Raw genomic sequence first — 23,942 nt, 5'->3', positions numbered from 1 at the left:
GCAAGAACACCAACAACAGGGTTGGCCTCCGATGAGCAACAACCAAAGCCGACAACGACAACAACAACGAACAACGCATGCAGCGGCGTCAGGGTGGTGTTGTGGCGCAGGGGGAGGGAACGATTTGGGTGTAGAGTGACTTGTGTGCCACTAGCGGGCGGGCCCGGAGAGAACAAGAGAAGAGCGTGCTTAAAGCCTGGTGCAATTCGCGCAACCACATTCAGAACCCAAATTTGGTACGGGCGTCTCGACCGTGTGCACATGACCGCTGGATCAAGTATTGTGCATCCTCCTGTCGACGCGAACCAATTTGAATAGTCTCGATCCGTTTGGACTGGGCTTGCGGATGCACCTAAGACAAGCATGACTCATTTTAACGTATAAAAACAAATATCTAGCACACGTAGTTGCAGAACTACTCCACTTATTAGGTTGTCGTTGTAGTTTATTTCTCTACTAAATCAAACGATTGATGTCTTTGCACTTTGACGGAGCCACCATGGGCATTGACTGGCTTTTGTCGCCGGCGAACAAAAGAAAAACCTGGGTTTGTGCTCGCGTGCACTCCAGGGTTGGGTGCTGCCCCACCATCTGTCCCCGTCGATGCAGTCCCCAATTCCCTAATCCCGGGTTCCTGTCGCCATTACCTGCCTCGCCTTTTTCTTCTTCTCCACCATTTTTCCTTTTTCTAGCTGTATTCTATATAGACCAGAGACGAGTCCGAATTTTCCAACCAGATAGTAGATAGGTTGTCCATCAGAGTTAAGCCTGGCATTGACAGATACACTAATTGACTGATGCTGCTCCTTAGCTAAACTAGTACCGCTGCACAAGGACAAGTCGTCCTCCTGCTATCCTATCCTTCTTTTCCCTTGGTATAGTAACTAGTCGTCCTCCTGCTCTGCAGCAGTAGTCCGATGCACGATCAGTCTCATGTTTGAAACCGCAGAAACAATACTAATGGTGAGGTTGAATAGTTCAAGCTGCCTGCAAATGTTCCGACTTTGACAGCTTGGTTGCCCCCTGGCATCCACATGGACGTATCATCCTTGCCAAATCACTGAACTATTTATCATATGGGCTAGCTGCACAATCAGTTGAACATTAGCTGTTAGATCGAGCCTTGGAAAACCCTTGACCGAGTCTTGACTTTGACAACACGCTTATATCAAATAATCTACGTGCTTATGCCACTCAGCTCACTACCTGCTTATCAAGAACAGGAACGCACGCACGAGTACAGCCGACTACAAGGTTCTACGCGTAGGCGTAGCTGTATATGAGATGGCCGGAGGATTCCATTCATGATCCATGGAGGCATGGACGTATGGTCAAATAGAGTCAAACATAGCTGAGACGAGGATCTAGCCACCCGCTGATCACCTTTAACGTGCTTGCGACAGATTATTCCCTCTAATCGACTAGCAGCCCAGCACCCTGCTCAGAATCGCCACGTGCATGACAAAGAAGAACAATTGCACCGAAAGGGGAAGCAATGGAATGAGAGGTTGCCTTCGGAAAGGAGGAACGAACAAAGCCGCCCACTTGCAAAGAGCAAGAAGACAACACACACACACACATATATATATGTCCTAATTCAGAATCCCACTACCCAATTGCAGCATAATTCTACTGGGGCCGCCGCTATATGTATATAGAACTAGACATAGCGCATATGCAATTCCCTGGGGTGGTGACGCGCTGATAGACAGGGACCTCCATGAACAAGAAGCATATCCTCATCTTGTATTTTTCTCGACCGAGTTTGGCCGTAATTTACGTGGTTGGGTCCGCTTGTGGAAAGCCAAAGATGGCTCTTTCTCATAAGAAAATGCAAAAGCAAGGTCATCTATAGGTTCCTCTGATATGCACCTGTGTCCTCTTTCAGTGCATGCAAACTTTGGTTATGTGTTAGTGGAGACCCAATGATAGAGCTGGGAATGACAAGTTGCAACCATAATTTGGCACCACTGATGTAGGTCAAGGGAAAATGCGAGTACAGGTGTCGTCCTAATGTTCAGAACTAAAATCCGGTCATCTGAATTCTGATGCCAGGAAAAAAAAAGACATCTATTAAAAGTTTCCATGCGTTGAGAAAAGAATTCTGGCCCAGGGCTCCATTAGCGTGCAGGCTGCTGAAGGAGTTAGGAGAACCAGAAATTAGGGCTGCCACAGCTGACGGCCCAGTAATTCCCCAACCGATGGGCTGTCCAAAATTTGTACAGCCTGCTGGGCCGGCCCAGGCCCCAACTCCGCGTGCGAGCTCCGGCCGTGACGCCGACGGCCGACCTCTCCCTCTCCCGCCGCCGCCTGGACACCGCCTCGTCCGCCGCTCCGCCTCCACGCCTCAGCACGAATCCCCTCGGCCCCATGTTGCCTCTCCGCAGGCGGGCCGCCGCCGCGCAGCCCTCCTCGTCCCGCTACCTGCAGCGCCGTCTATCCGTGCCTCCTTCCGCCGGACCGCGCCACCACGAATCATTCTTCTATCCCAGCCGCCACCGTCGCCTGCCTCCCTTCCGGGCTGGCGCCAGGGCTCGGATGATGTCTACTTGTCTCGGTAAGGGTCCTTGCCTCGAGTATTTGTTTGCTGCGTGCTAGACTGGTATTCGAATCCATCATCAACCTATTGCTTGGTTCGTTCGGTCCTGGTTGACCCTTATGCTAGCACTAGTGCAAACCTGTTATAGCTCAACAGAAAAAGTTAGCCAAACCCATGCGTCCAAAAATTAGGTCAAGTTCTTGCCAGTGAACCGGCAGCCCGTACACAGACTCGATACTCTACGTTTGCTTAAATTGATCATGCAGTTCTCAATTTTGAAACAATTGGTTGCTGGGAGGCATGTAAGTCTTCGTGTCAGTGTGTAACAAATGTTTCGGTGGCTGCAGAGCATCATGCTTTTATCGCGAGGACTGGTTTGTCTGCGAAACCCGATGTTGTGAACACTCTTCGTAGAGCTGATTGGCAGCGAGCATCCATTATGCTATCGAATCTTCAGCAAACCAAGGAGGCATTAACTTCGCAAGATTTGTTTTCTATATATTGGAGTACTGTGCAGAAGCACCTGGTCCTTTGGTAAAATCTACTGCCGGATGCATATTTCACTGAAAGCATGGAGTTTGCTATAGTCATCTTGGGCAGTTCTATTTTTTGGGGATCTTTTCCCATATGTATAGTTTGCTATGGAGATGTTGGAGATCGTTGAGAAGAAGGCCATAGATATTGGTAAAGGCAATTACAGATCTGTCACTCGAGCACTCACTGAAGGAGGGTATTGCAATGAGGTACGCCATACTTCTCATGTCCTGAGTGCAAGTTTTTGTATTTTTAACTTGTTCTGCTGTTCAATCATGGAAAGAAACATGTGAAACTGCTTTAAGCAGAGCTTTTGTAGCAGTAACAATGCAGTGTACACTTGTACCATCCAATTCACTGTGTCGTCTGTGTAAACTATCCTACTATTCATGTCCAACTTACCGTTTCTTAACGATACTAGCTAGCTAGTAGGCAGTCAAAATTTCAATACCACTGTGTCTTCTTTGTATAAAACGAAGCTTCAACACTAGGCAAGGCCTGTTTTCCAGGTACTCGATAAATGGTTATACTATTTCATCCTTGGCCAAAATGATGAATCAGTTATTTTCTTTCGCGTGCCAGTGTCTCTAAGTTTTTGCATGGTTATGCCCACAAATATTTTCATGCTCACCCATGACATGCAGCCATTGTTTCACTTGTAGACCTTGACTTTGGCCATAATTTGGTTTCTGTACCTGAACTTCAAATTACCATCTAGAAGTAATCCTGATCGCTCACCATTGGCAACCATTGTTTTTATATGACCTGGTAGTGGTCTTCCCTTAGGCAACAGTGTTTTTTTCCCTTCTGGTTTGCTGGTGACTATCTGATCTTTGTTTTCTGAATTAACAGTTGATTGCGTTAATTTGTAATTTGTATTCCCTTCTAGTCTATAACTGAAACTATCACTTAGATTCTGATGTTTTTATCGGTAACTGTTGCATGTTGATCTTAGTTTCTTTTACTTCTGGTCACATGTTTTTTCCTTTTCTGTAACTCATGTTTAGGGCGTCTCTTAGACATTGTTTTTCCGTTTCATGTTATGTTAAATTTCACATGTTTCTGGGGATAAATCAGCTCGTGCCACATATATGTTACATGCTATGCTGATTGAAATATGTTAAGATGTTCATCTGAACATAGTTTTAGATCGAATATTGCGCCAGCTTGCTTTTGATTTATGTATCTTTCCTGGTTGCAGTTTTGCAGAGAAATTTGTCTCTAGGTATTATAGTCCAAGCATTATTACTATGAGGAAATTTCGTGAAGGCTTTCTCTACATTAGGTGACCTTGAATCTGCAGTGTATGGTCATATCTTGCAGCGTATGGTAGTCCTTGCTGGAGAAGGCACTGACCATCCGAGAGTGTCTTCCAAAAGGAGATGCCAATCAAAAAGATTAGACATTCATGTACCTGCTTTCAATGGAGTGGAAGATCTCAAACTTGTATCAGACTATGATCTGCCATCGTCATTTCAAGGAAAGATGGGAACCGTTCCAGGTGGAAACTAAATCATCAAAACATAAGCAAGTCATTTATTTCTGCTGGTCTGTTCTGCATTCCAATTCCATAAGCCCAGAAGTATACTTGTAAACTCTTTTTTAATTATATTTATGGAACTTGTTTAATTTCAGTCTTATTCCAGGTGACAATCTTGCTGACAATTCTGGACTAGGCAGTGGGAGGGTGACAAAGACATTGAGTTTTGCACCAGTTGCAGTAAAGAACATCTTGCGATGGACTTTCAATGATATCTACATATGTGCGTGCAACTTGACAACTGCCAGTTGTCTGAGCAATTATTTCTAGAGGTAACACATATGTATGGTTTTGTTAGCTTAAGGTATATTTTGGTTTGCCGTCTTTCTGCTAACTTATGCCTTCACCTAAGCACTTCCGTTAGTATGTTATATTTTAGGAAACTTTGCCAGCAGCCACAGTTATTTTCCAGCGTTTGCCAAAACACACCACCCTATTGTGCCTTTGCCAGGTATCATTGAAATGTTGTGGACTCCTTATAACCCAAAACAGAATGTTTCACTTTTCTCCGTGAAGTTACCAGTTCTGTCTTCGAAGCGTTTTCTTCTCCAGCAAACTCTAGAGACGAAGGGGAGGGTGCCGTGGTATCGAAGACAGATAAGCCGTAGAGGGTACCTCACGGTGGAGAGAGAGAGAGAGAGAGAGAGAGAGAGAGGGGGGGGGGGGGGGTGTTACCCGGCGATCCACTGCGGTTACAGCGAGGTTGATTCTCTGCCCTAAAGGGGCTGTCCCTGGACCGACTTATAAAGGTGCTGGTCCTAGGGTTACAGTAAAGTCCTAACCGACTAAAGGCAGAGTCCTACACCGATACATGATTCGGGTGTACGGTCCAAGTCTGTGGGCTTCATCCGGATTCGGCTTGGGCTTGGTGAAGCCAGTTAGGCCTTTGTCTTGGACCCGGGCGGATGTGCTTTACGGTGGGTTCGCCAGCTTCACTCTTCGTGGGCCATCCTGGTTCATTAATATTTGGCCTTGTTATGACTCTAACCCTAAAATATATCCACAACAGAGGAACCTCCGCATCAACGAGAACCCTAGCGGGCGCCGTCCTCCATCTTGCTCGCCGCGGTTGCCGTTCTTCATCTCGCTGGCCGCGGGTGCCGTCCTCCGCTGCGGCCCCAACACCTTCTCTACGTTGTCTCTGTCCTGTGTCGCCGGCCAGGCCCCAACGGCGACCGGCGTGGCAAGGTGCCGCGCCGGCGCCACCCAGTGAGGAGCCTGGGCCCTGTAGCCTGCGTTCTCGTCCGCACTCACCATGTCGCGCTGGACCATGTCACCAGCGCCCTCCAGTTACATGAAAGGTATCTTCTATCTTGTTAAATATGGTTGTGCACAGTAATTATTTTCTGAAACCCTGAATATAATCATACAGTTATGATATACCTAGTTACCTACACTTGCATAAAAGTAAAATGTTGTATTGTCTGATATTATTTACAGATAATATAATTCTGATGTTAATTACTGTTATTACTTGCCTTGAAAGCTACCATGTCAAACTGGACTGTACCTGCTATATTGTGACTGCTAATCGCTATATTTAGTTACTCTCCATAAAACCTACTAGTACTATATTTATATTCTCGTGCTTTCCCGACTGAAGTAATGAAGAGAAGGGGTATTCAACCTTATGATGATACAGTGGTTGCTCTCTCAGTTGGCCATAGCAAAAGTTTAAAGTTGGGTCTGGCTGAGGACTTGTTGTGAGGAATTTCAGAACGAGTATATTCCTTCTTTAATGCTTTGCTTTCTGGTGCTGACATTATGGTAATGCGTTGATTTCTTTTGAGAAAACACAGAGGACCTTTGCGTTTCTTTTCATTGAATAGATAGAGTTTGTTACAATCCTCCTAATAGGTGGAAATTACAAAATAATGACAGTCGTTGCGCATTTTCCATATCATCCGTGGGGTTAGGAGGGTCGTTGAGGCGAGGCCCTTATGCAGGGGTTTGGGAGTGCATTGCCTGGCCTTGAGTTGAGTCTTGACCCACCACTCGAAGAGGGACTCCTCCTGGTCTAGGGGTGTGTAGGTTAGCTGCGGCCACAATAAGATTTCATGCCAAATCTGCCTAGAGGCAGAGCATGTGACCACCAGGTGTGACATCGTTTCAGGAGCCTGACTACATAAGAGGCAGACTGAATGATGCTGCAGCCCGCAGCGGGCAAGACGAACAGCTGTCCAGCAGCGGTCTTGATCTGAGTGCCAGTGGAAGAATTTCACCTGTGGCGGCGCCCAATTTCTCCAGATTAGCTTCCAAGCCTTGCCTGCGATTGAACCCTGGAACGTCCGCAAGATCTTGTTTTTTCAGTTTATTCTGTTTTTTTTTCCTTAAAAGGAAATAACTGTGGTGGACCTGAGATTCGAGACCACGACCTAATGCTACTTGACCTGATGTTGTTACTGCTGCGTTGCATAAACAGCCGTACTAATATACGCTAGAAATTTCTTTGTTTGGTGCTAGAATTTTTTGAATTCAATTTTCATTTGAATAAACTCGTATGAAAAATTCCCAAGATTTCCAAGATTTCGCGGTAACCGTATTTTCCGGTGTCCTCTGGTAAAAAAATGTCACCGAGAAAAAAAAACCTTGGTCACAAGTACAGTCGGTGACAAGTTTGGAGCGAGGTGAGCTCTGAACGCACTATCTGGAAGCTGGCAAAAAAACGTGTTCTCATTCCCCATACCAGCCATGAACTCAGTAGGTTTTGGAAGCTTTAACACAGGACACCTCATCACCGAGTGCATCTTGTTGCAAATATAACAGTAGTGATCCACCTTCCAATATTTGTTTGCATGTGTGTGTCTATGTTACAGTTCCAGCATCTAACTTTGGATTTATTTTTGTCATTGATACTGTCCCGGCAGAAGGCCGCGGCTAAATCACTTTGCCTGCTATTTTTTCGTTGGCAACTAATAATGTTCTTGCCAATGTTTTTATGTATCTCTACTGCAAAATAGAGGAGAAAGCATTGATAAATTGTTTATGTTGGTGTGCAATGCTGGATTACAACCAATGCCTTCCGTGTTTCCATTTTAATTCGCTTCCTTATTTAGCTTCCTTTTATTTAGCTGCCTCGTTAATTTGCAGAAGCAAATGCATTCTGTTAACTTGTTCTTGATCCTGCACCAGAAATCGTATCTGAAGATCCAGCAAGCAGCATGCCTCTATTCCCGGTGCTGGCAAGGTCTGAGAATGGCACCGCTGCCAACCAGTTCCACGTGCTCAACTCTAGCAGCGGCGGCTCTGTCAGACAGGCGAACGACGCCCCGAAGTTGGGCCGTTCGGCGCCGGTGCACGCCATGACCACTTACAGCCCTCCGGCCACCGGCTGGGCTTCAGCGACGGCAGTGGCCCTGCGTCCTCCGTTCGGAGCTGTGACGTCACCGATGCAACAGACGCCCCCGGCGCACCTGCTGCAGCAGCTCATGATCTTAGCGGGGTCTTCTTCGCGGGCGCCGTGGATGCAGAGCTACACGCAGGCAGGCCAGCCACCATCTTTATTCTCCCCTCCAGGAGAGCCCGTGGTATGCTCTGCTTCTCCACAGATACCGGCAGCTAGCTCTGGCGCCGTCCATGGCGCCATCTCCGCTGTACAGAGCGATGCCAGCGGCAGCCACTTCAATCCCATGGACATCGGTGCCGGCCGTGCCATCGCAGCCATACAAAGTGACGCCGGCGGAATTCACAGTAGTCCCTGGGGCACCGGCGCCGGTCGTGGCGCTGTCACAACTGTAAAAAGCGACGCTGGTGGAAACCACAGTAATTCCAGGGGCAACAGCGCCGGTCGTGGCACCAGCGCCATTGAAAAAAGCGACGCCGGCGGTAATCCCAGGGGCACTGTCGCCGGCTGCGGCAGACTGGCGAGCGCGCGGTCACTCGAGATCGCCCCTGTCAGTACCACTGCCATGCCACAGGCCGTGGGCGATGGAGACACCGCTGCGATGCAAGTTCTGGGCCCTGTGTTGGCCATGCCGACCACCGGAGCTGCTGCCAAAAGGAAGGCTGCAGTTCGATCGCCAAACGGCCGCCTACGGAAGCCACGCGCGCCCATGGTGAGCAGGGGCACTCCTGCGGGGCCTAAGAAGGTCCCCAACAAGAATGCCGTTGCCATCTCCGGCGAACCGGCAGGCACGCAAACTGGTGCCCAAGGCAATGAACTGCCGAAGGCTGTCTCCCCCGCAGCGCCGCTGACCAAAGGCAGGAAGAGGAAGAGCGTGGCCTCCGGCGCCGCACCCTCACTGGCATCAATGGCGCCGAGCAGCGCAGCCACCCGGTGCAGCCTTGTCACCAGGCGAAACAACAGAAGCAGCAGCACGGCGTCCACAGCGCGAGCAAAGAAGCACACCATCCTGACATGGCTGATGGACAGCGGTGTGCTCAAGGAGAAAGAGAAGATGTTCTACATGACGAGGCCGGAGCTTGCTGCTGCAGGCAACAACAGCAACTGCGGCACCGCAAAAGTCGTCACTGGCACGGTCACCCGGGCCGGCATTCACTGCAGCTGCTGCAACACCGCCATGCCGGTCCCAGCTTTCACCTCCCACATCGGCTTCAGTGACGAGACATCGCAGCCGCTAGCGTGGGAGCAGCTCCTGCTCACGTCCGGCAAGCGGCTGCTGTGGTATGTGCAAGAGGCGTGGAAGAAAGAGAGCATGAGGATATTCCCCGCGGAGGAGAAGGCGGTGCTGGAGCAGGACAGGGACAGTAGCGCGCAGGCGAAGAAGAAGCTGATTCTCAACGCCAGTCGATGCAGGAAATACGATCTCGCCGTCGAGGGGGTCAATGGCGGCGGGGACCAGAGTGACGATGCGTGCGGCGTGTGCGCGGACGGCGGGCAACTGCTGTGCTGTGACAGCTGCCCGTCGACGTTCCACCCGGAGTGCCTCGGCGTGCAGGTGCCTGAAGGCTCCTGGGTCTGCCACTACTGCCGGTGCTTTGTGTGTCTCGCCCGCGATGATGGCCATGACGGCGGCCTGTCCACGTGCCAGCAGTGCGCTCGCAAATGTAAGCAATCTATCCGTGGTGGTCGTGATCTTCGCTCGTACATGTTTCTGAAGAAAAACAAAGCTGATGGAAATTACTGCATTTACAACTCTGCAGATCACCAACAATGCTGCCCGTCCCTGTTAGCCGGGCACGAGATCAGCCCCTACTGCAGCAAAACCTGCAACAAGGTGAATGTAACATCTTACAATTATTCAATAACTTTCTTTTACTATACTGAATTCACTGATACTATTTTTAGAACTCCTGATCATGCTACTGCCACAGTGGCAATGACAGTGTGCCTTCTTCTTCTCAATGTCTCTTTGTGTGTTGATTCTAGATGGCTGCGAAGCTGGCTAATATATTGGGAGCTACAAATGCCGCCGGTGGAGAAGGCTTCTCATGGTCCCTACTGAAGATCCACAAGGACTCTACGCCTGGCTCCTCCTCAGATTCTTGCGCCGACATTGCCATACTCGAGTGCAACGGGAAGCTGGCGGTGGCGCTGGGCGTGCTGAACAAGTGCTTCAACCCCATGAAGGACAGGCGGACCGGCATGGACATGCTACACCAAGCTGTGTACAGCCTAGGGTGAGCTGAAATTCTTTCTCTCTGTCAGACAAATCAAGGTTTAGAGCTCTCTTCTGAATTTCAACACTGTTCTTTATGATGTCGTTGGGCAGATCGGAGTTCAAGCGGCTGAGCTACGAAGGATTCTACACCATGGTCCTGGAGAAGGACGCGGAGATCATCTCAGTGGCATTGGTCAGGTACGTATCGCATGGGTCAGAAACTCTGTTTTCATGAAGAACACAAATCTTCATGCTGTTTTGTTCACTGCATTGGATTATTGGATATGAATGGTGACGATATGGTTGAGATGGGCCTGCTGATGTATGGGTCTCTTTCCATCAATCGTTGGGCCTGGGTATATTTGTTGCTGTGGCATGAGAGGAGTCATCTTTTCAACCAACTATGTTCTACCATAAAAAAAAACCATCTTCTCATTTAAAAAAAAAAACTATAAATATGTTTCCCAACTGCGTTTCGTTTCAGTTGTTCAACAACCAAACATATAGAATGGCTAGTAATTATCTTGAGCATTATGTGCTATGTTTTGTAACTTTGGAGGGTGATGGAGTTTAATGTGAGTGGGCAATCGGACAGTGGGATTCAGACTAATCCTAGAGTTTTAAGCTACCAAAGTACAGGCAGCAGATTCAGAGTTACACATGAGAGAGTACTTATTTGTCTAGTACAGATGAGCACGCTAAGATACGTACATCTCTCAACTAAATTTGCAGGTTTCACGGCAGCAAATTGGCGGAGATGCCGTTCGCGGGCACGCTGCCGCACTACCAGAGGCAGGGGATGATGCGCCGCCTTGTCAACGCCGTCGAGCAGGTGTTTTCAGAGACCGATCTGTACAGCTGGAAAGAGAGAGAATCATTTTCACTTTGGTGGCTCAGAGATCACCTGCAAAGTTCTGCTCTTATCTCTGAACATTTCTCGTGTTGTTGCCAGGTTCTGTCGATGTTGGAGGTGGAGAACCTGCTGATTCCGGCGGTGCCCGAGGTGGTGGACACGTGGAAGCGTTCCTTCGGCTTCGCGCCCGTGGAACCACGGCTGAGGGAGGAGACCAAACAACTCAGCATGGTCATTGTCACCGGCACCACACTCCTCCAGAAACGCATCATCGCCGCTGCTGCGTCACCCTCCTCGAAGCAGCAACCACATGCTGAGGACCAGGGTCAGGCGGCACCAGGTCAGGCGGCACCAGCGGCGCCGCCGATGAGCGAGGACGAGCTGGCGTTCCTGGAGATGGTCTGGCCGGTCTGCAGCTTCACCGACCTCGTTACCGGGATCGCCTATTCCCCACGCCCATTCTGTGCAGACCCGCTGGCCGCCGCCGTCAGGGCTCCCGTGGGCAGTGGTTGTAGCCTGGGGAGGAGCTCTGCTGGTGGTGACGCTGGGGGGCGGCGGTCCTGTGGCAGCCAGGCGGCGGGCAGCTCTGGCGGTGGTGGCAGTAGCAGCGTGTTCAAGAACTACGCTGCGGCCGCGCGCGGCGGCAGCCTCCGGCTCGGCATCAACAAGTGATCGATCGTGCCGTACGTGCGCGACGACGACGAGATTTCAGAAGACTCTGTTGCGACTTTGGTTTTTTAGAGCCGAACTTGCTGTGACTTTGATTCGGTCATTTTGTTCCGTCGGTGACGTGGACCTGCATGCTACACTGCTCCTTGGCGCTGGGTTGGTGTTTCCAGATACTGTTCGATCGTGCAACATGACTTGGTTACTCTGAAACTTTGACAATAATGGATGTTTTTGACAATAATCGATGTTTTACATGTATTTTCGTATATTAAACATAGGTAGAGTATATCGAAATCTAATTTGGCTCACAGGAGCATATGAATCTATTGTGTGAAAACATTTCAAAAGGCCAAAAAAACTGAACTAAAATTTGATGTAGGAGGTGGTGTTTTGGCTCATAGGTGCATATAAATTTATTATGAAAAATACATAAAAAACAAATTGTTAAAAAAATATGAAATAAAATTTCCATGTATCTAGATATATTGTTTGCACATAAAATTTCCATGTATCCAGATATATTGTTTGCACATATGCACCTATTGTTACTTACTACAACCTTTGATCCATAATAAGCGTCAAAGGTTTTAGTTCAAATGAGCTCATATTTAAACTAAATTCTGACACTAATTATAGATCAGAAGGAGTATTTGGGGACGGGGTGAATATATGGCAAGGGAGTGGTTGCTGCCTGGGAGGCGATGGGTCAATATTCAAGGAGGGCGGTGGCATGCGCAGGAGGATAGGACCGGAACCCAAACAACGGCCATGACATCATACACACGCGACCATCAATCCATCATCATTGTATACATGACGAAACACCACAAACAATGAAACAAACACCACACGTCAAAGAAAGCATCGAGCATTCATTCATGAAACTCATTTACCGGCAAGTAACAACACACTGCTTATTCATTCTACTCTGCATATTTTTATTCAGAAGTGGAGATGAAAGTCGAAAAAAAGGAAATCCGACGGTGACAGAACGCAACAGCAGTAATATAATGGCGTTTACTAGTGTTCCCAGCCTAGTAATCTGCTGCCACGTTGTGGGAACCAGAAGAGCCAAAACCTGGAATTTCTACAATCAGCCAAGCCAAGCCGCAATCGATGCGCAAGGTGTCCATCAGACGTACTACTACCTCCGAGAATCCGAGATCACGCGCGCATGGTCAAAAGAGCTTGGTAGCTTTAGCCAGGCAGCTGGCTCCTCCCCTCGGATGCCACCATCAGCAAGACCGTTCTTCACAAAGATCCTGCCGGCGTGCGCTATGGCGAGCAAGTGTATCCGGTCAAGTCCACGTTTGCAGCAACGCATCAGATTTCAGCGAAAGGGAGTTGAAACCACCGGGCTTGCAGCGGAATCAACAGCTCGCCTAGAACAGCTGCTCGAGTTGGAGACACGGCAACGAGGTCAATACTGTTGGCTGCCACTTTGGGCCATCAGTTATGTACACACTGTTCAAAGTTGTTGACGCTGATTGGATGGCCACATGGACGCCTTCGTCGTCGTCGACGCGTGGCTTCTGGTAGAGACAGGCTACGCCCTACATGGGGTAGCCAAGTGAGGTCTAGAACATTAGACATACAGAGTGCAAGACAGAAATCATGTTAGGACAGATGATTTTTTGCTGAAACAAACGTTAGAACAGATAATAAGCAAGACAGAGCTTAATGTTCCCTGGGCAGAGAGAACTGTTACTGGTAGGGTTAAGTGGCAACTGAACTCTTCAACAACTCCATGCCTACCTGGTGATCAAAGCTGCATCTATGAAATCTTTTTCTGAGGCATGATAATTACTACATGATACCCAGTAAAGAGCCTATATTCCAACCTTTAAACTATATTCAACATTGAAAAGACGCGGGGAAGTGATTTCTTTCCCTTGTCAAGAAGTAAGCAGAAATAAGTTGGAACTGAAATACCATTGGTACTTACACTCACAAGTCCACATGTGACAAGAGATGCTACTTTTGAAAAGCCAACGTGCATTCCCCCTTAGCCACCTTCCTGGCTTATTTGCTGCAGAAATAGTTGGCGTTTACACTCACAAGTCACAGATGACAAGAATCAAGAGATGCTGGTGTAGAAAAGTCACCGTGTCTTCCCCTGTAGCCACCTTCCTTAGTTGTTGCAGATCACAGGATTCCCAATTTCTGCACTGAAAGAGGACTAGCATGCGCAAAGGGGATGATAACAATATTTGACTTCACCAGCATTCAGTGAGAAGTCTGTTTGTTGCACGAGGATCCCATTCAGACTCCAGCACCACAGGTTCAAATCACACCGTTGCAAGAAAAGTAATAACAACATGTTGTCATCCCCGGCCCCACCCGGTATGCTTATAAAAGCAGGTCATTATTAAACAACAGAAGAGGTAGGACCGAGTAAGATATCATCGTACCTTGAGAGGATGGCTGAGCCTCTGAAGACAAACGGCAATGGAGCTGCTGAAGGGGGTGCAGACTCTGGATTTGCATCAGAGAAGATGCAGTCACCACCAAGGAGGCTGCAGAGGTTTGATTCGCTGCACACAGAAGCTGGGATGATTCCAGGCGGCCAAAGCCATGCAGCCAAGGTCTGTTCTTCGGTTCTTCCCCTACTGTTCCTCAATCAGACAGTAGTCTTCATTTTCATACAAACACAGGAACTGCATCGACATATTTCATTTCCTGTTACGTTATGTACTTTCTCATACACCTTAACAATGAATTCTCACAGTAAGATAAAAGTACGCCCTTAACATTCCAGACAGCAAAGTTTGTGAAGGAAGACTGGTAAAAGTAACTAATGCGTGATGACATCATCCGATTTAGTGGAGTAACTAGGCGTATCAGCTGCTCTATCATCTTAGGCTTGCATAACTGGACAATTAAGCATAATAGCTGATATATCCTTAAGGTGAATGATATTGTAATCTGACTGCGAGTTCGTTCTTTTAACTGTAAAACAGGTTGGCTGGGCCACGACACTAAGCTTGGCACTTCAGAGCCTAGGTGTGGTTTACGGGGACATGGGAACTTCTCCCCTGTATGTGTTCTCCAGCACTTTTACTAGCGGGATCAAGGACACAGATGACCTCCTTGGTGTAATGTCCCTGATTATCTACACAGTGGCTCTCCTTCCATTGATGAAATATTGTTTCATTGTCCTGAGAGCTAACGACAACGGTGATGGTAAGTAAATACTTTCGATTCATCTTCTCCGCGGAACTTCTTATATGATAACAGACAAAAAAATTAAGTAGAGAAAATTATGCTTTTGTTAACAGCAGTGTTTCTGATAGAAGAATGTATACAAAATTAATGGTCACGAAGGCCCATAGGAGCAAACATGTATAAATGAAATAATCATCGTCCTGCTGCATTTGATTAGGCAGTATCTTACAGAGAGAGCCTAACAATGGTTGAAAGTGCTAGGGTTGTGAGTATTAAGCACTTGGTTGCAGATGAAAATCCAAAAATGTGTGAAGTACTTAGAGACCATAGAAGAGACAAAAATATTTTGTTAATGTGTGAGTGACATGTCTTATGAATTCACATCCTTGCAGGCGGAACGTTTGCACTTTATTCCTTGATATCTCGCTATGCTAGGATTAGCTTGATACCTAATCAGCAGGCTGAAGATGCAACAGTCTCTCACTACAAGTTAGAGTCCCCCTCGAATCGTGTCAAGCGAGCTCATTGGATTAAGGAGAAGATGGAAAGCAGCCCAAACTTTAAGGTCATACTTTTCCTAGTGACAATTCTAGCGACATCAATGGTTATTGGTGACGGTGTGCTAACTCCATGTATTTCAGGTGAGCTTCCTTTCTTTTTTAGCTCATCTTATTTTAGTATAAGATAACAAGCATGCAAAGCATAGTTAACACACACATTTTATGGACTACTTAAAGATACTTGAAACAAAACGTGTACTATTAAAGCCATACTCATGCTAAATAGCTGTCATTTCTGACAAATGTCTCGGACGTATTTACCATTTAGAATAGCAGTAAAGCAGCTTTATTGTGCTGCTAGACAATGGAATGTCCAATTTGCCACTATAATAGATTTATAAGGATGATTTATTTCAGCTAGTTAAAATAAGATATTTATTTTGGTATTTTACCTATTTTGCAGTGCTTAGTGCAGTTGGGGGAATCAAAGAATCAGCAAAGTCCTTAACTCAAGGTATAAAAATCATTAAGGCACATCTCAGTGTTAAGCAAAGGGTTACATCAAACTTCGCTAGCTAAAGTGATATTCTTATTTGACTCATCAACAGGACAGATAGCTGGCATCGCAATTGTCATTCTGATCGTCCTCTTTGCTGTTCAGCGATTTGGCACAGACAAAGTTGGTTACACATTTGGCCCAGTAATCTTGACATGGTTCATCTTAATTGCTGGTATTGGAATTTATAATTTGATCAAACATGACATCGGAACTCTAAAAGCATTCAATCCTAAATATATCGTGGAATATTTCCAAAGAAATGGGAAGGATGGCTGGATTTCGCTTGGAGGTGTTGTTTTGTGCATTACAGGTATATTGATCTCATGGGTTCATGATAGAACTTCGCACTAGATCTAATATCTATTTGATCACCTTAAGATGTTGATGGACCATTGTTGGAACAGAATAGATGTCCCTTTTCTATTTTTTTTAAATGGATATTTTGTCTCTTGTGAAACAGGAACTGAAGCAATGTTTGCAGACCTTGGTCACTTCAATGTGAGAGCAATCCAGGTAATTAAGAAAATCATCCAAATACTTTGTTTTTTCATGTAATTTTATTTCGAATGAGTGCGCACAGAAGGCAGTAACTTGCACAGAGACAAACTCTGTGCAGTTATGCTTATAGAAAATAATTAATGTCGAGTTAGATAAAACAGTATCACGAAAAACTACATTCTCAATTGATGATTTGTTCATAATTTTATTCATGCTTTTCACTTAACTTCATTTAGTCAACTAATATAAGATTCTATGGTCCTGCAGATTGGCTTTTCGGTAGTTCTGCTCCCATCAGTACTGCTGGCTTACATGGGGCAAGCTGCGTATCTTCGCATCTACCCTGAAAATGTTGCGGATACATTCTACAAATCAATCCCTGGTAAGATCGTAAAAGAATAAGCTAAGAAATGGCATGGGTTAGCCAGTGAAAGATTACCAATTAACAACAAACTCCTTATTTTTCTGTCAGGTCCATTATATTGGCCAACATTTGTGGTGGCTGTGGCTTCTGCTATAATTGCAAGCCAAGCTATGATATCTGGTGCATTTGCAATCATTGCTCAGTCCCAAATTCTTGGTTGCTTTCCACGGGTTCGTGTCACCCACACTTCAAAAAAGTTTCATGGGCAAGTCTACATTCCGGAGATCAACTACGCGTTAATGATTTTATGCGTAGGTGTGACAGCTATTTTCCAAACTACGGAAAAGATCGGCAATGCATATGGTAAGAAAAGACTCAACTCTAAAAACAAGTAGACAGCCCTTATACTACCAAGATATAAAGACAAGGAATAAATGACTCAATATCTGGAGATCATTCCTGCTATAAGACAGAGATATATCATGCTTCTATTACTCTTTTAACAGCTCTTCATGCAATTTCTCTTGGTTCTCCGGTGACCCCTGTATCAGTTTGATATCCATACATTTTCATATTATGCAGGTATTGCTGTCGTCTTTGTGATGTTCATAACAACACTTCTAGTCACACTGGTAATGACCATGATATGGAAGACAAGTCTTCTGTGGATTGCACTCTTTCCAATAATATTCGGTGGCGCAGAGCTCATGTACTTATCGTCAGCATTCTACAAATTTAAAGAAGGTGGCTACTTGCCACTAGGTTTTGCAGCAATTCTGATGCTTATAATGGGCACATGGCACTATGTTCATGTTCACCGATACAAATACGAGCTCAAGAACAAAGTGTCAAACAACTATGTGGCAGAGTTGGCAACAAGGCGTAGTCTCGCTAGGCTGCCAGGAATAGGTGTTCTGTACTCCGAGCTTGTGCAAGGAATCCCACCCATACTTCCTCATTTGGTAGAAAAAGTACCTTCTATCCATTCAGTTCTGGTGATTATCTCAATAAAGTACTTACCAATCAGCCATATAGAAACAAGCGAGCGGTTCCTCTTCAGATATGTGGAGCCAAGAGAATACAGGGTATTTCGATGTGTGGTGCGCTATGGCTACAACAATAAAGTAGAAGATCCAAGAGAGTTCGAGAGCTTGCTCATTGGGAATTTGAAGCATTTCATCCATGAAGAATCATTGTTCAGCCAAAGTAGTCCTTCCCTTGGAGGAGAAGATAATTCAATCGAAGAGTCAGGAAATGCAATGGAGCCTTCTGTTGAAGTTCAAGATGCAAGATTACCGAAAAGTTTTATAGATGGAATCCATGCTGGTCCACCAAACGGGTGCATGGATGAGATAGAGTTGATTCAGAGAGGGATGGATGATGGTGTTGTCCATCTGCTAGGAGAAACCAATGTGGTGGCGGAGCAAAATGCCGGTTTAGTGAAGAAAATAATAGTTGACTACGCCTACAATTTCATTAGAAAGAACTTCAGGCAACCAGAGAAGATCACATGTGTCCCCCATAACAGACTGCTGAGGGTGGGAATGACATATGAGATCTAGAGAGATGCTCAGAAGAATGACTAAGTTGACAACATAATCAGTGTTTTCAGTATCAAGTGCAGAAAGCATATGCAAAGGAAGGTGGTGACCACATAACGAGCATCCCTGACTACTGAATATCAGAGGAGGGGCAGACTTTACAAGTACAAGTGAGCACATCCAATGGTTATTTACCACATAATATTTTCATTAGGAAATTCTACCACGTAAGTGTGTATAGCAATAAGTATGCATAGCAGTTAGACTCCTTTGGGCAACTTCTTGCCATCTTCTGGTAAACTAAAAAAAGTTAGTATATACAGTTATCTTTGAGGTACAGTATACACAGTTGTACACAAATATTGTAACCTACTGGCAAAATGCCAACGAAGAATAAATTATGACTTTGGGCACTCATCTCAAAGTGTGTAAACAAAATGTTACAGCTTGTATGGGGACTGATTTTTTATATAGCAAGCATTTACTATTTAAACCTACATGAATTTTTTTAAGTAGCGTTTGATTCACGGGAAAATCAAAGGAACTGTAACATGAGGTTTGAGTGGATGGAAATTTTCCTCCAAAACATAGCGCAATGCAATCCTATAGGAAAAATTCATATGCATTCCTAAGGATTCAATCCTACGAATCAAACGGTGCACATAGGAAAAATTCCTAAGGGTGAAAATCCTACAAAAATCCTATATGATTAATTTGAATCAAACAAGCCCAACACTTTGAACTTTTCTTTTCCTGAGACGAGCCAAAAGATTTGCCAAACATGACAAGAAGGGGAAGAACTAATTATGCATATGAGCTATTCTATCAGTATCCTACTACCAACCAGGTGATTGCAACAATTAGTTGGTTGCAGGTGCGAATTCAGCAAATGTGCAGAGGCTTGGTTTGAAGCAAGGAATTGGACGACGAAGTTATAACAGACTTGATTTGGAGTCAGGAATCAGAGCCAGCGAGAGACCAATGTAAGCAATCACCAAGTTATAAATGAGCAGTGGCAGGCAAGGCATTCCATCAAACAGTTCAGAGGCATACAAAAGGAAAAACCAATCCTCTCAGTACAACGAGATCATATTCGTACCTATGCATTCCGCGTCGGTCGATCTACATGTTCAAGCGATCCCTCGCAGCTTCCGCTTGCCACCAATCTGCAGCTCCATTCCTGCTAAGCAGCACGGCTCCCAACGATGCTTGTATCACCGTTCGTAGTTCAAGCAGAGAAAGGGGAGCAAATTAAGGACGGCGTATGAGAAGAGAGAGACCACCGATAGATTAGGAGTGCCGGACCGGACGCGCCAGCGCCACCGCGAGCGCGAGGAATGAGCCACCAAGAGATGACGGCGACGAGCCACGGCCGGCACCGATGAGCCACCGGCCGGCAGACGATCGCCTCCGGCTTGCATATCACGTCCGGGTTGGGCTTGCCCAAGACCGGCCGTGCAACGGCGATGACTGCTTCGACATAGGTCTGTTTGATCGGTTGCCTTGCTTCCTGGCCCAGCTAACAAAGAGAGCTGCAAAGTCCATTTTGAATTGAAATTTACCTTCCACTTACTTACTATGTTCTTATTCAAGCTCTCTATCTTATATGTAGTGTTATAAATATTACATGAATTCCTATTTTATGCTTAGTGTCCTAAATATTACTCCCTCTGTTCCATTCTATAATGCCTATTGTTTTTTGGCACGGAAATTAGCGCAAGAGTATTTTGTACACAAGACCCCTAGCTGAACGATTTGAGATCAACGTAAAATTTGGGAAATCCATATCTTCCTAACTTATCATAACAATTTTGGGAGCTGGACGATTTGGGAGCTGAACGGGGAGGGGTAATTGAAAAAAAGCTAAGCTACAACCTTATATTCTGAAACAAATGCCAAAAATCTATATGCACTATAGAAAGGAACGGAGGGAGTACTACACTAGATATAATTGTGCGCCTTGGCGCACGACCCCGTTGAATTTGCACCGATTTACATTTGGTATCATGGTGATAAAAACAATACGGTAAAATGATAATATGTATTGTTAGACAAACAATTATATACAATCAGGAAAATGGGCGGATATATTACAATGACTAATACTGAAAATATAGTACAATAAGTACGATTGTATGACTATCTAAAGTAGCAAAAATAAGGAATGAACAACAAAAGAAAGGTAGCCATGATAAGCTAAAATCATTTGCAGGATTCCTTATCAAGTAATTTTGGAGGAGATAAAACATTTTAAAGTTTTGACTTGGTTCGCTGCACAATAGGAATCACCACGTCCTCACATTTAAAAAAAAAAATTTAAGAAAATATATTAGAAAGGATTGTCGAAGAAATAACAAAAAATCAAATAATGGTAGCAAGCTTATTCATCAACTTCAGAGTTCAGATGTAGCCATGATAAGCAAAAAAATCATTTGTATCTCCTTAATCTGAAGCTCAAAGTTACTGAAACTATGAATGTCGCTATGATGCAAGCCAAAACATTAGAATCTCCAGGAGTGGTGCTGCCAAGTAGCACAATAGCCAAAACATAAGCACCAAGTGATGCATCGTCTATTTGTTCATTTAGTATTGAATACATTTTTAGAAATAAATTATGTTTCCCACCGGAACAAAAACATGAACATGGTGCTACTTCTAAGCATAGCTCTAACATGGAACCACATTTATGTTTTTATATTAAAAAGGCATATATGGTTATCAAGATTGGGCCACCAATATCTCCTGAAATGAAGTACTATTAGGCAACTGTTTCGCCCTTGGACCAACTTTCACATCCATCTTAGTCGCCACGTCGAAGCCCTTGTTTATGCAGTAACTACAGCCACCCTTGGTAATGGCACTAACCTGCCTTTCTGGTCGGATAGATGGCTTGCTGGGCAGAGTATTGCAGATCTTGCCCCTGCAGTGGTTGCTACTCTCAGTCCTCGTGTCATCAAGTGCCGGTCAGTCGCCTCAGCCTTACCATAGAATGCCTGGATCAGGGATATTAGTGGAACCCTCTCCACTGAAGCTATCATTCTATTTCTTCAGTTAGCAGACATCACTGCTGAGCAGGAGCTGCATCCGGGCTCGCAGGAAACCTTAACTTGGAACCTCACAGAGTCAGGCTCATACTCTGCTAAATCTGCTTACAAAGCATTTTTTGAAGGCTCCATATTTTCTCCTCATCACAACTCGATCTAGGAATGTTGGAGCCCTCTCAAATGCAAAGTATTTTCTTGGCAGGCCTCGCTTGACCGATGTTGGACAGTAGAAAGGCGCAAACGCCATGACTTGAATGATAATGACACCCGCGCTTTATGTGATCAGGAGGTTGAGTCTATACCCCATTTGCTCACTCAATGTTCCTTCTCTAAACAGATATGGCATGACATTCTGTCCAGACTTAACCTGCTTGATTATATGCCTCACGCCCATGAGAGTTTCATCGTTGGTTCGCTACTGCCGTAGATAATGCCAGCCCTGGAAAAAAAGGTGTTAAATATCTAATTCTGCTAACCGTTTGGAGGCTTTGGAAAGCAAAGAATGATGTGATCTTTAAGAATATCAATCCCAATAGAGAAGACTTGGTCATTTATATTCTGGAAGAAGCAAAGATGTGGATGCTTGCTGGGGCAAAAGCACTTCCTAGCCTACCTCCGCATTCCAGGCCACCTGATGACGCGGCAGTCAGGGCCCTCCCAGGCTAACAAATGGTATGTATTTCTTTCTAGCTTCTTATTTCTTTCTCTTCTTAGCCTTTAAATTTTTTGTAGCTTGGCTATGCTGGTGTACCACCCGCTTTTTCTGCAGTTTTCTTCTAATACACAAATACACACGCTTTGGCGTGTGTTTAAGCGTGTGGTTGAGAAAACAAAATTACTATTAGGCAGTAAGAGAGGCGCAAATATTGGACACTTGAATCTGAATTGCCATACTGAGCTCATATGGTGCATATAGATGAACATGTGCGTGTGTTCGATATGGACCTTATACATATTCATTCTAACTATTTTTTTCCTACTGCATGCATTACTACCACATGTCCCACAAATGGCTTTTATTTGTGTCGAGGGCAACCACATGTACGCAAAGATCTCACAAGGCTATGTCCAGCATTTCATCATAAATAAAAATCACAGGCACACACTAACAAAATCAATGCAAGGAGCATCGAATGAAACAGAGGCTCACCTCAGAACGACGCATCTCTACAGAGGCAGCAATACTGTAAGGGTACATTGCCCCTATGTGTGGTTTTGGTAATTAATGACAACCCCTATGGACTAATGTTTTCATTGAGTTTATATGAAGGAATATTCCATAGGTACTACTTGCTCTCCATGTGTTGGATTCAAGTATGGATGCCATGAAGATAAAGATATACCTTGTGTATTGGCATCAAGATCATCGGTATGAAGATATATATGTGATATGATCAAGAAGAAGAAATGAAGATGGAGTTCTTATGTGGAACTCAATATTATCCATGATCTATCTTAAGTGAGTATGAGAAGATACAAGGTTGAGTTGGGCAAGTTCAAGATGAGCATCTTGTGTGGATCACATGCTTGAAGCTTGCCGTCCACTTGGTGATAGTGAAGATGTGCATCAATGAACCTTTCCCATCATAGTGTATGGGGAGCATTTGTGAGTATACACGAAGCGACAATGATCAAGTGATGGGATGCGCAAGGCAAAGGTATGACCTTGATAGGTTTTCCTTTTACCGGTCTCGAGGTGGTTGATGGGAGACCGGATTATAGGATAGATAGCCGCACTATCAAGAGGGGCTTTCGGTTGGTTAACTTGATCACATCGTCTTAGGGAGCTCAATCCTTGCATGCGTTGCATATTCTTATTGCTTCTTGGTATTTCTCGGTGTGAGGTTCTTGAGCTTGTTGCTAGCTTTACAACAAGCCCAAGTTCATCGAAAACGGAGTTCACATGCATCTTCTATTGCGTTTTCAAGGTTGGGTGATTTTATCGGTTATTCATGATATAAGGTTCTACCTTTCATGTTCATGATAAAAATCCCCTCCTACAGATTCTTGGGTTTTCACTTTCCATAAGATAGCATTTGTTGTTATCTTCCAAACAAAATTGGTTTCATGCGATTCGGAGTTCGGGAGCAATAGTTATTAAAGAATAAAAGGAAAAAGAAAAAAGGAGGGGCCAGCCGACCGGCCGGTCTGACCGGACCGGCAACCGGCCCACCCGGTCCGGGACCGGATTTGGCACCGGTGCCATCCGGCCTGTGTCCAGTGGCCATTGGGCCCGTGACCGGTCGGAGGCCCGGTGGCCGACCGGCCCGCCCGGTGCGCTCCCCGGTCCGACCGGGCGCCTCTCCTGGGCCGCCTCCGCCCCACCGGCCCACACGGCCTCCCCTGCCTCCGCGCCGCCCGGGCGGTACTGGGCCGCCCGCCCGCCGCGCGCCGCCGCTCCCGGCGGGCCGCTCGCCCCGCGCGTCCCGGGCCTTTTCGCCGCTCGGCGCCGCCCGGCCTCACCCGCGCTGCTCGGGCCGGTCGGACCGGCCGGGCCGCCGGCCGCCTCGCCGCGAGAATCCGGTCAGCCGGCCTGGCAGCCGGCTGGGCCACTTTTAGAGCTGTTTTTTTTGCC

At 45.9% G+C, this 23,942-nt stretch overlaps 2 protein-coding genes and 2 long non-coding RNA genes across 8 annotated transcripts; 3 read left to right on the top strand and 1 right to left on the bottom strand.

Moving 5' to 3' along the window:
* The first annotated feature begins 2,408 nt into the window (after positions 1–2,408).
* On the top strand, positions 2,409–4,470 carry LOC124665121. The gene is made up of 3 exons (XR_006990483.1): positions 2,409–2,557; positions 2,887–3,282; positions 4,275–4,470. It is a non-coding gene; the product is annotated as an uncharacterized LOC124665121 (long non-coding RNA).
* Positions 4,471–4,486: 16 nt separating this feature from the next.
* Positions 4,487–11,906, top strand: LOC124665120. 5 transcript variants are annotated; one of them, XM_047202525.1, is made up of 8 exons: positions 4,487–4,574; positions 4,720–4,885; positions 7,746–9,620; positions 9,717–9,790; positions 9,943–10,193; positions 10,286–10,372; positions 10,907–11,006; positions 11,127–11,906. In XM_047202525.1, the coding sequence occupies exons 3-8, from the start codon at positions 7,775–7,777 to the stop codon at positions 11,697–11,699; spliced, it is 2,931 nt and encodes a 976-aa protein (XP_047058481.1). In that variant the 5' UTR covers positions 4,487–4,574; positions 4,720–4,885; positions 7,746–7,774; the 3' UTR covers positions 11,700–11,906. The 5 variants fall into 5 exon arrangements, with proteins under 5 accessions (XP_047058481.1, XP_047058479.1, XP_047058480.1 ...); XM_047202523.1 differs by having other exon boundaries at positions 4,493–4,621; XM_047202524.1 differs by having other exon boundaries at positions 4,493–4,621; positions 4,709–4,885.
* Positions 11,907–12,854: 948 nt separating this feature from the next.
* On the bottom strand, positions 12,855–14,353 carry LOC124665356. Its single transcript, XR_006990551.1, has 3 exons — positions 13,802–14,353; positions 13,642–13,725; positions 12,855–13,249 (listed from the first exon to the last, which is right to left on the bottom strand). It is a non-coding gene; the product is annotated as an uncharacterized LOC124665356 (long non-coding RNA).
* LOC124665354 (potassium transporter 5-like) lies at positions 14,090–18,740 on the top strand. The gene is made up of 9 exons (XM_047202767.1): positions 14,090–14,281; positions 14,657–14,879; positions 15,254–15,502; positions 15,825–15,875; positions 15,970–16,230; positions 16,381–16,433; positions 16,686–16,800; positions 16,891–17,145; positions 17,365–18,740. Exons 1-9 carry the CDS (start codon positions 14,117–14,119, stop codon positions 18,342–18,344), a joined length of 2,352 nt encoding a protein of 783 aa, XP_047058723.1. The 5' UTR covers positions 14,090–14,116; the 3' UTR covers positions 18,345–18,740.
* The last annotated feature ends 5,202 nt before the right edge of the window (positions 18,741–23,942 follow it).

The sequence above is a fragment of the Lolium rigidum genome, chromosome 6 (assembly GCF_022539505.1).
Source record: "Lolium rigidum isolate FL_2022 chromosome 6, APGP_CSIRO_Lrig_0.1, whole genome shotgun sequence".
NCBI lineage: Eukaryota > Viridiplantae > Streptophyta > Magnoliopsida > Poales > Poaceae > Lolium > Lolium rigidum.
This window is presented reverse-complemented; position numbering and strand designations above follow the sequence as displayed.

Bases quoted from the DNA above. Each gene is read 5' to 3' on its own strand.
- LOC124665120 (XM_047202521.1), top strand. From the start codon at position 5,869: ATGTCGCGCTGGACCATGTCACCAGCGCCCTCCAGTTACATGAAAG. The intron at 9,621-9,716 runs GTAAGCAATCTA...ACAACTCTGCAG, and splicing joins CCAGCAGTGCGCTCGCAAAT to ATCACCAACAATGCTGCCCG. The intron at 11,007-11,126 runs GTGTTTTCAGAG...TGTTGTTGCCAG, and splicing joins TTGTCAACGCCGTCGAGCAG to GTTCTGTCGATGTTGGAGGT.
- LOC124665354 (XM_047202767.1), top strand. From the start codon at position 14,117: ATGGCTGAGCCTCTGAAGACAAACGGCAATGGAGCTGCTGAAGGGGGT. The intron at 16,434-16,685 runs GTAATTAAGAAA...ATGGTCCTGCAG, and splicing joins TCAATGTGAGAGCAATCCAG to ATTGGCTTTTCGGTAGTTCT. The intron at 17,146-17,364 runs GTAAGAAAAGAC...CATATTATGCAG, and splicing joins AAAGATCGGCAATGCATATG to GTATTGCTGTCGTCTTTGTG.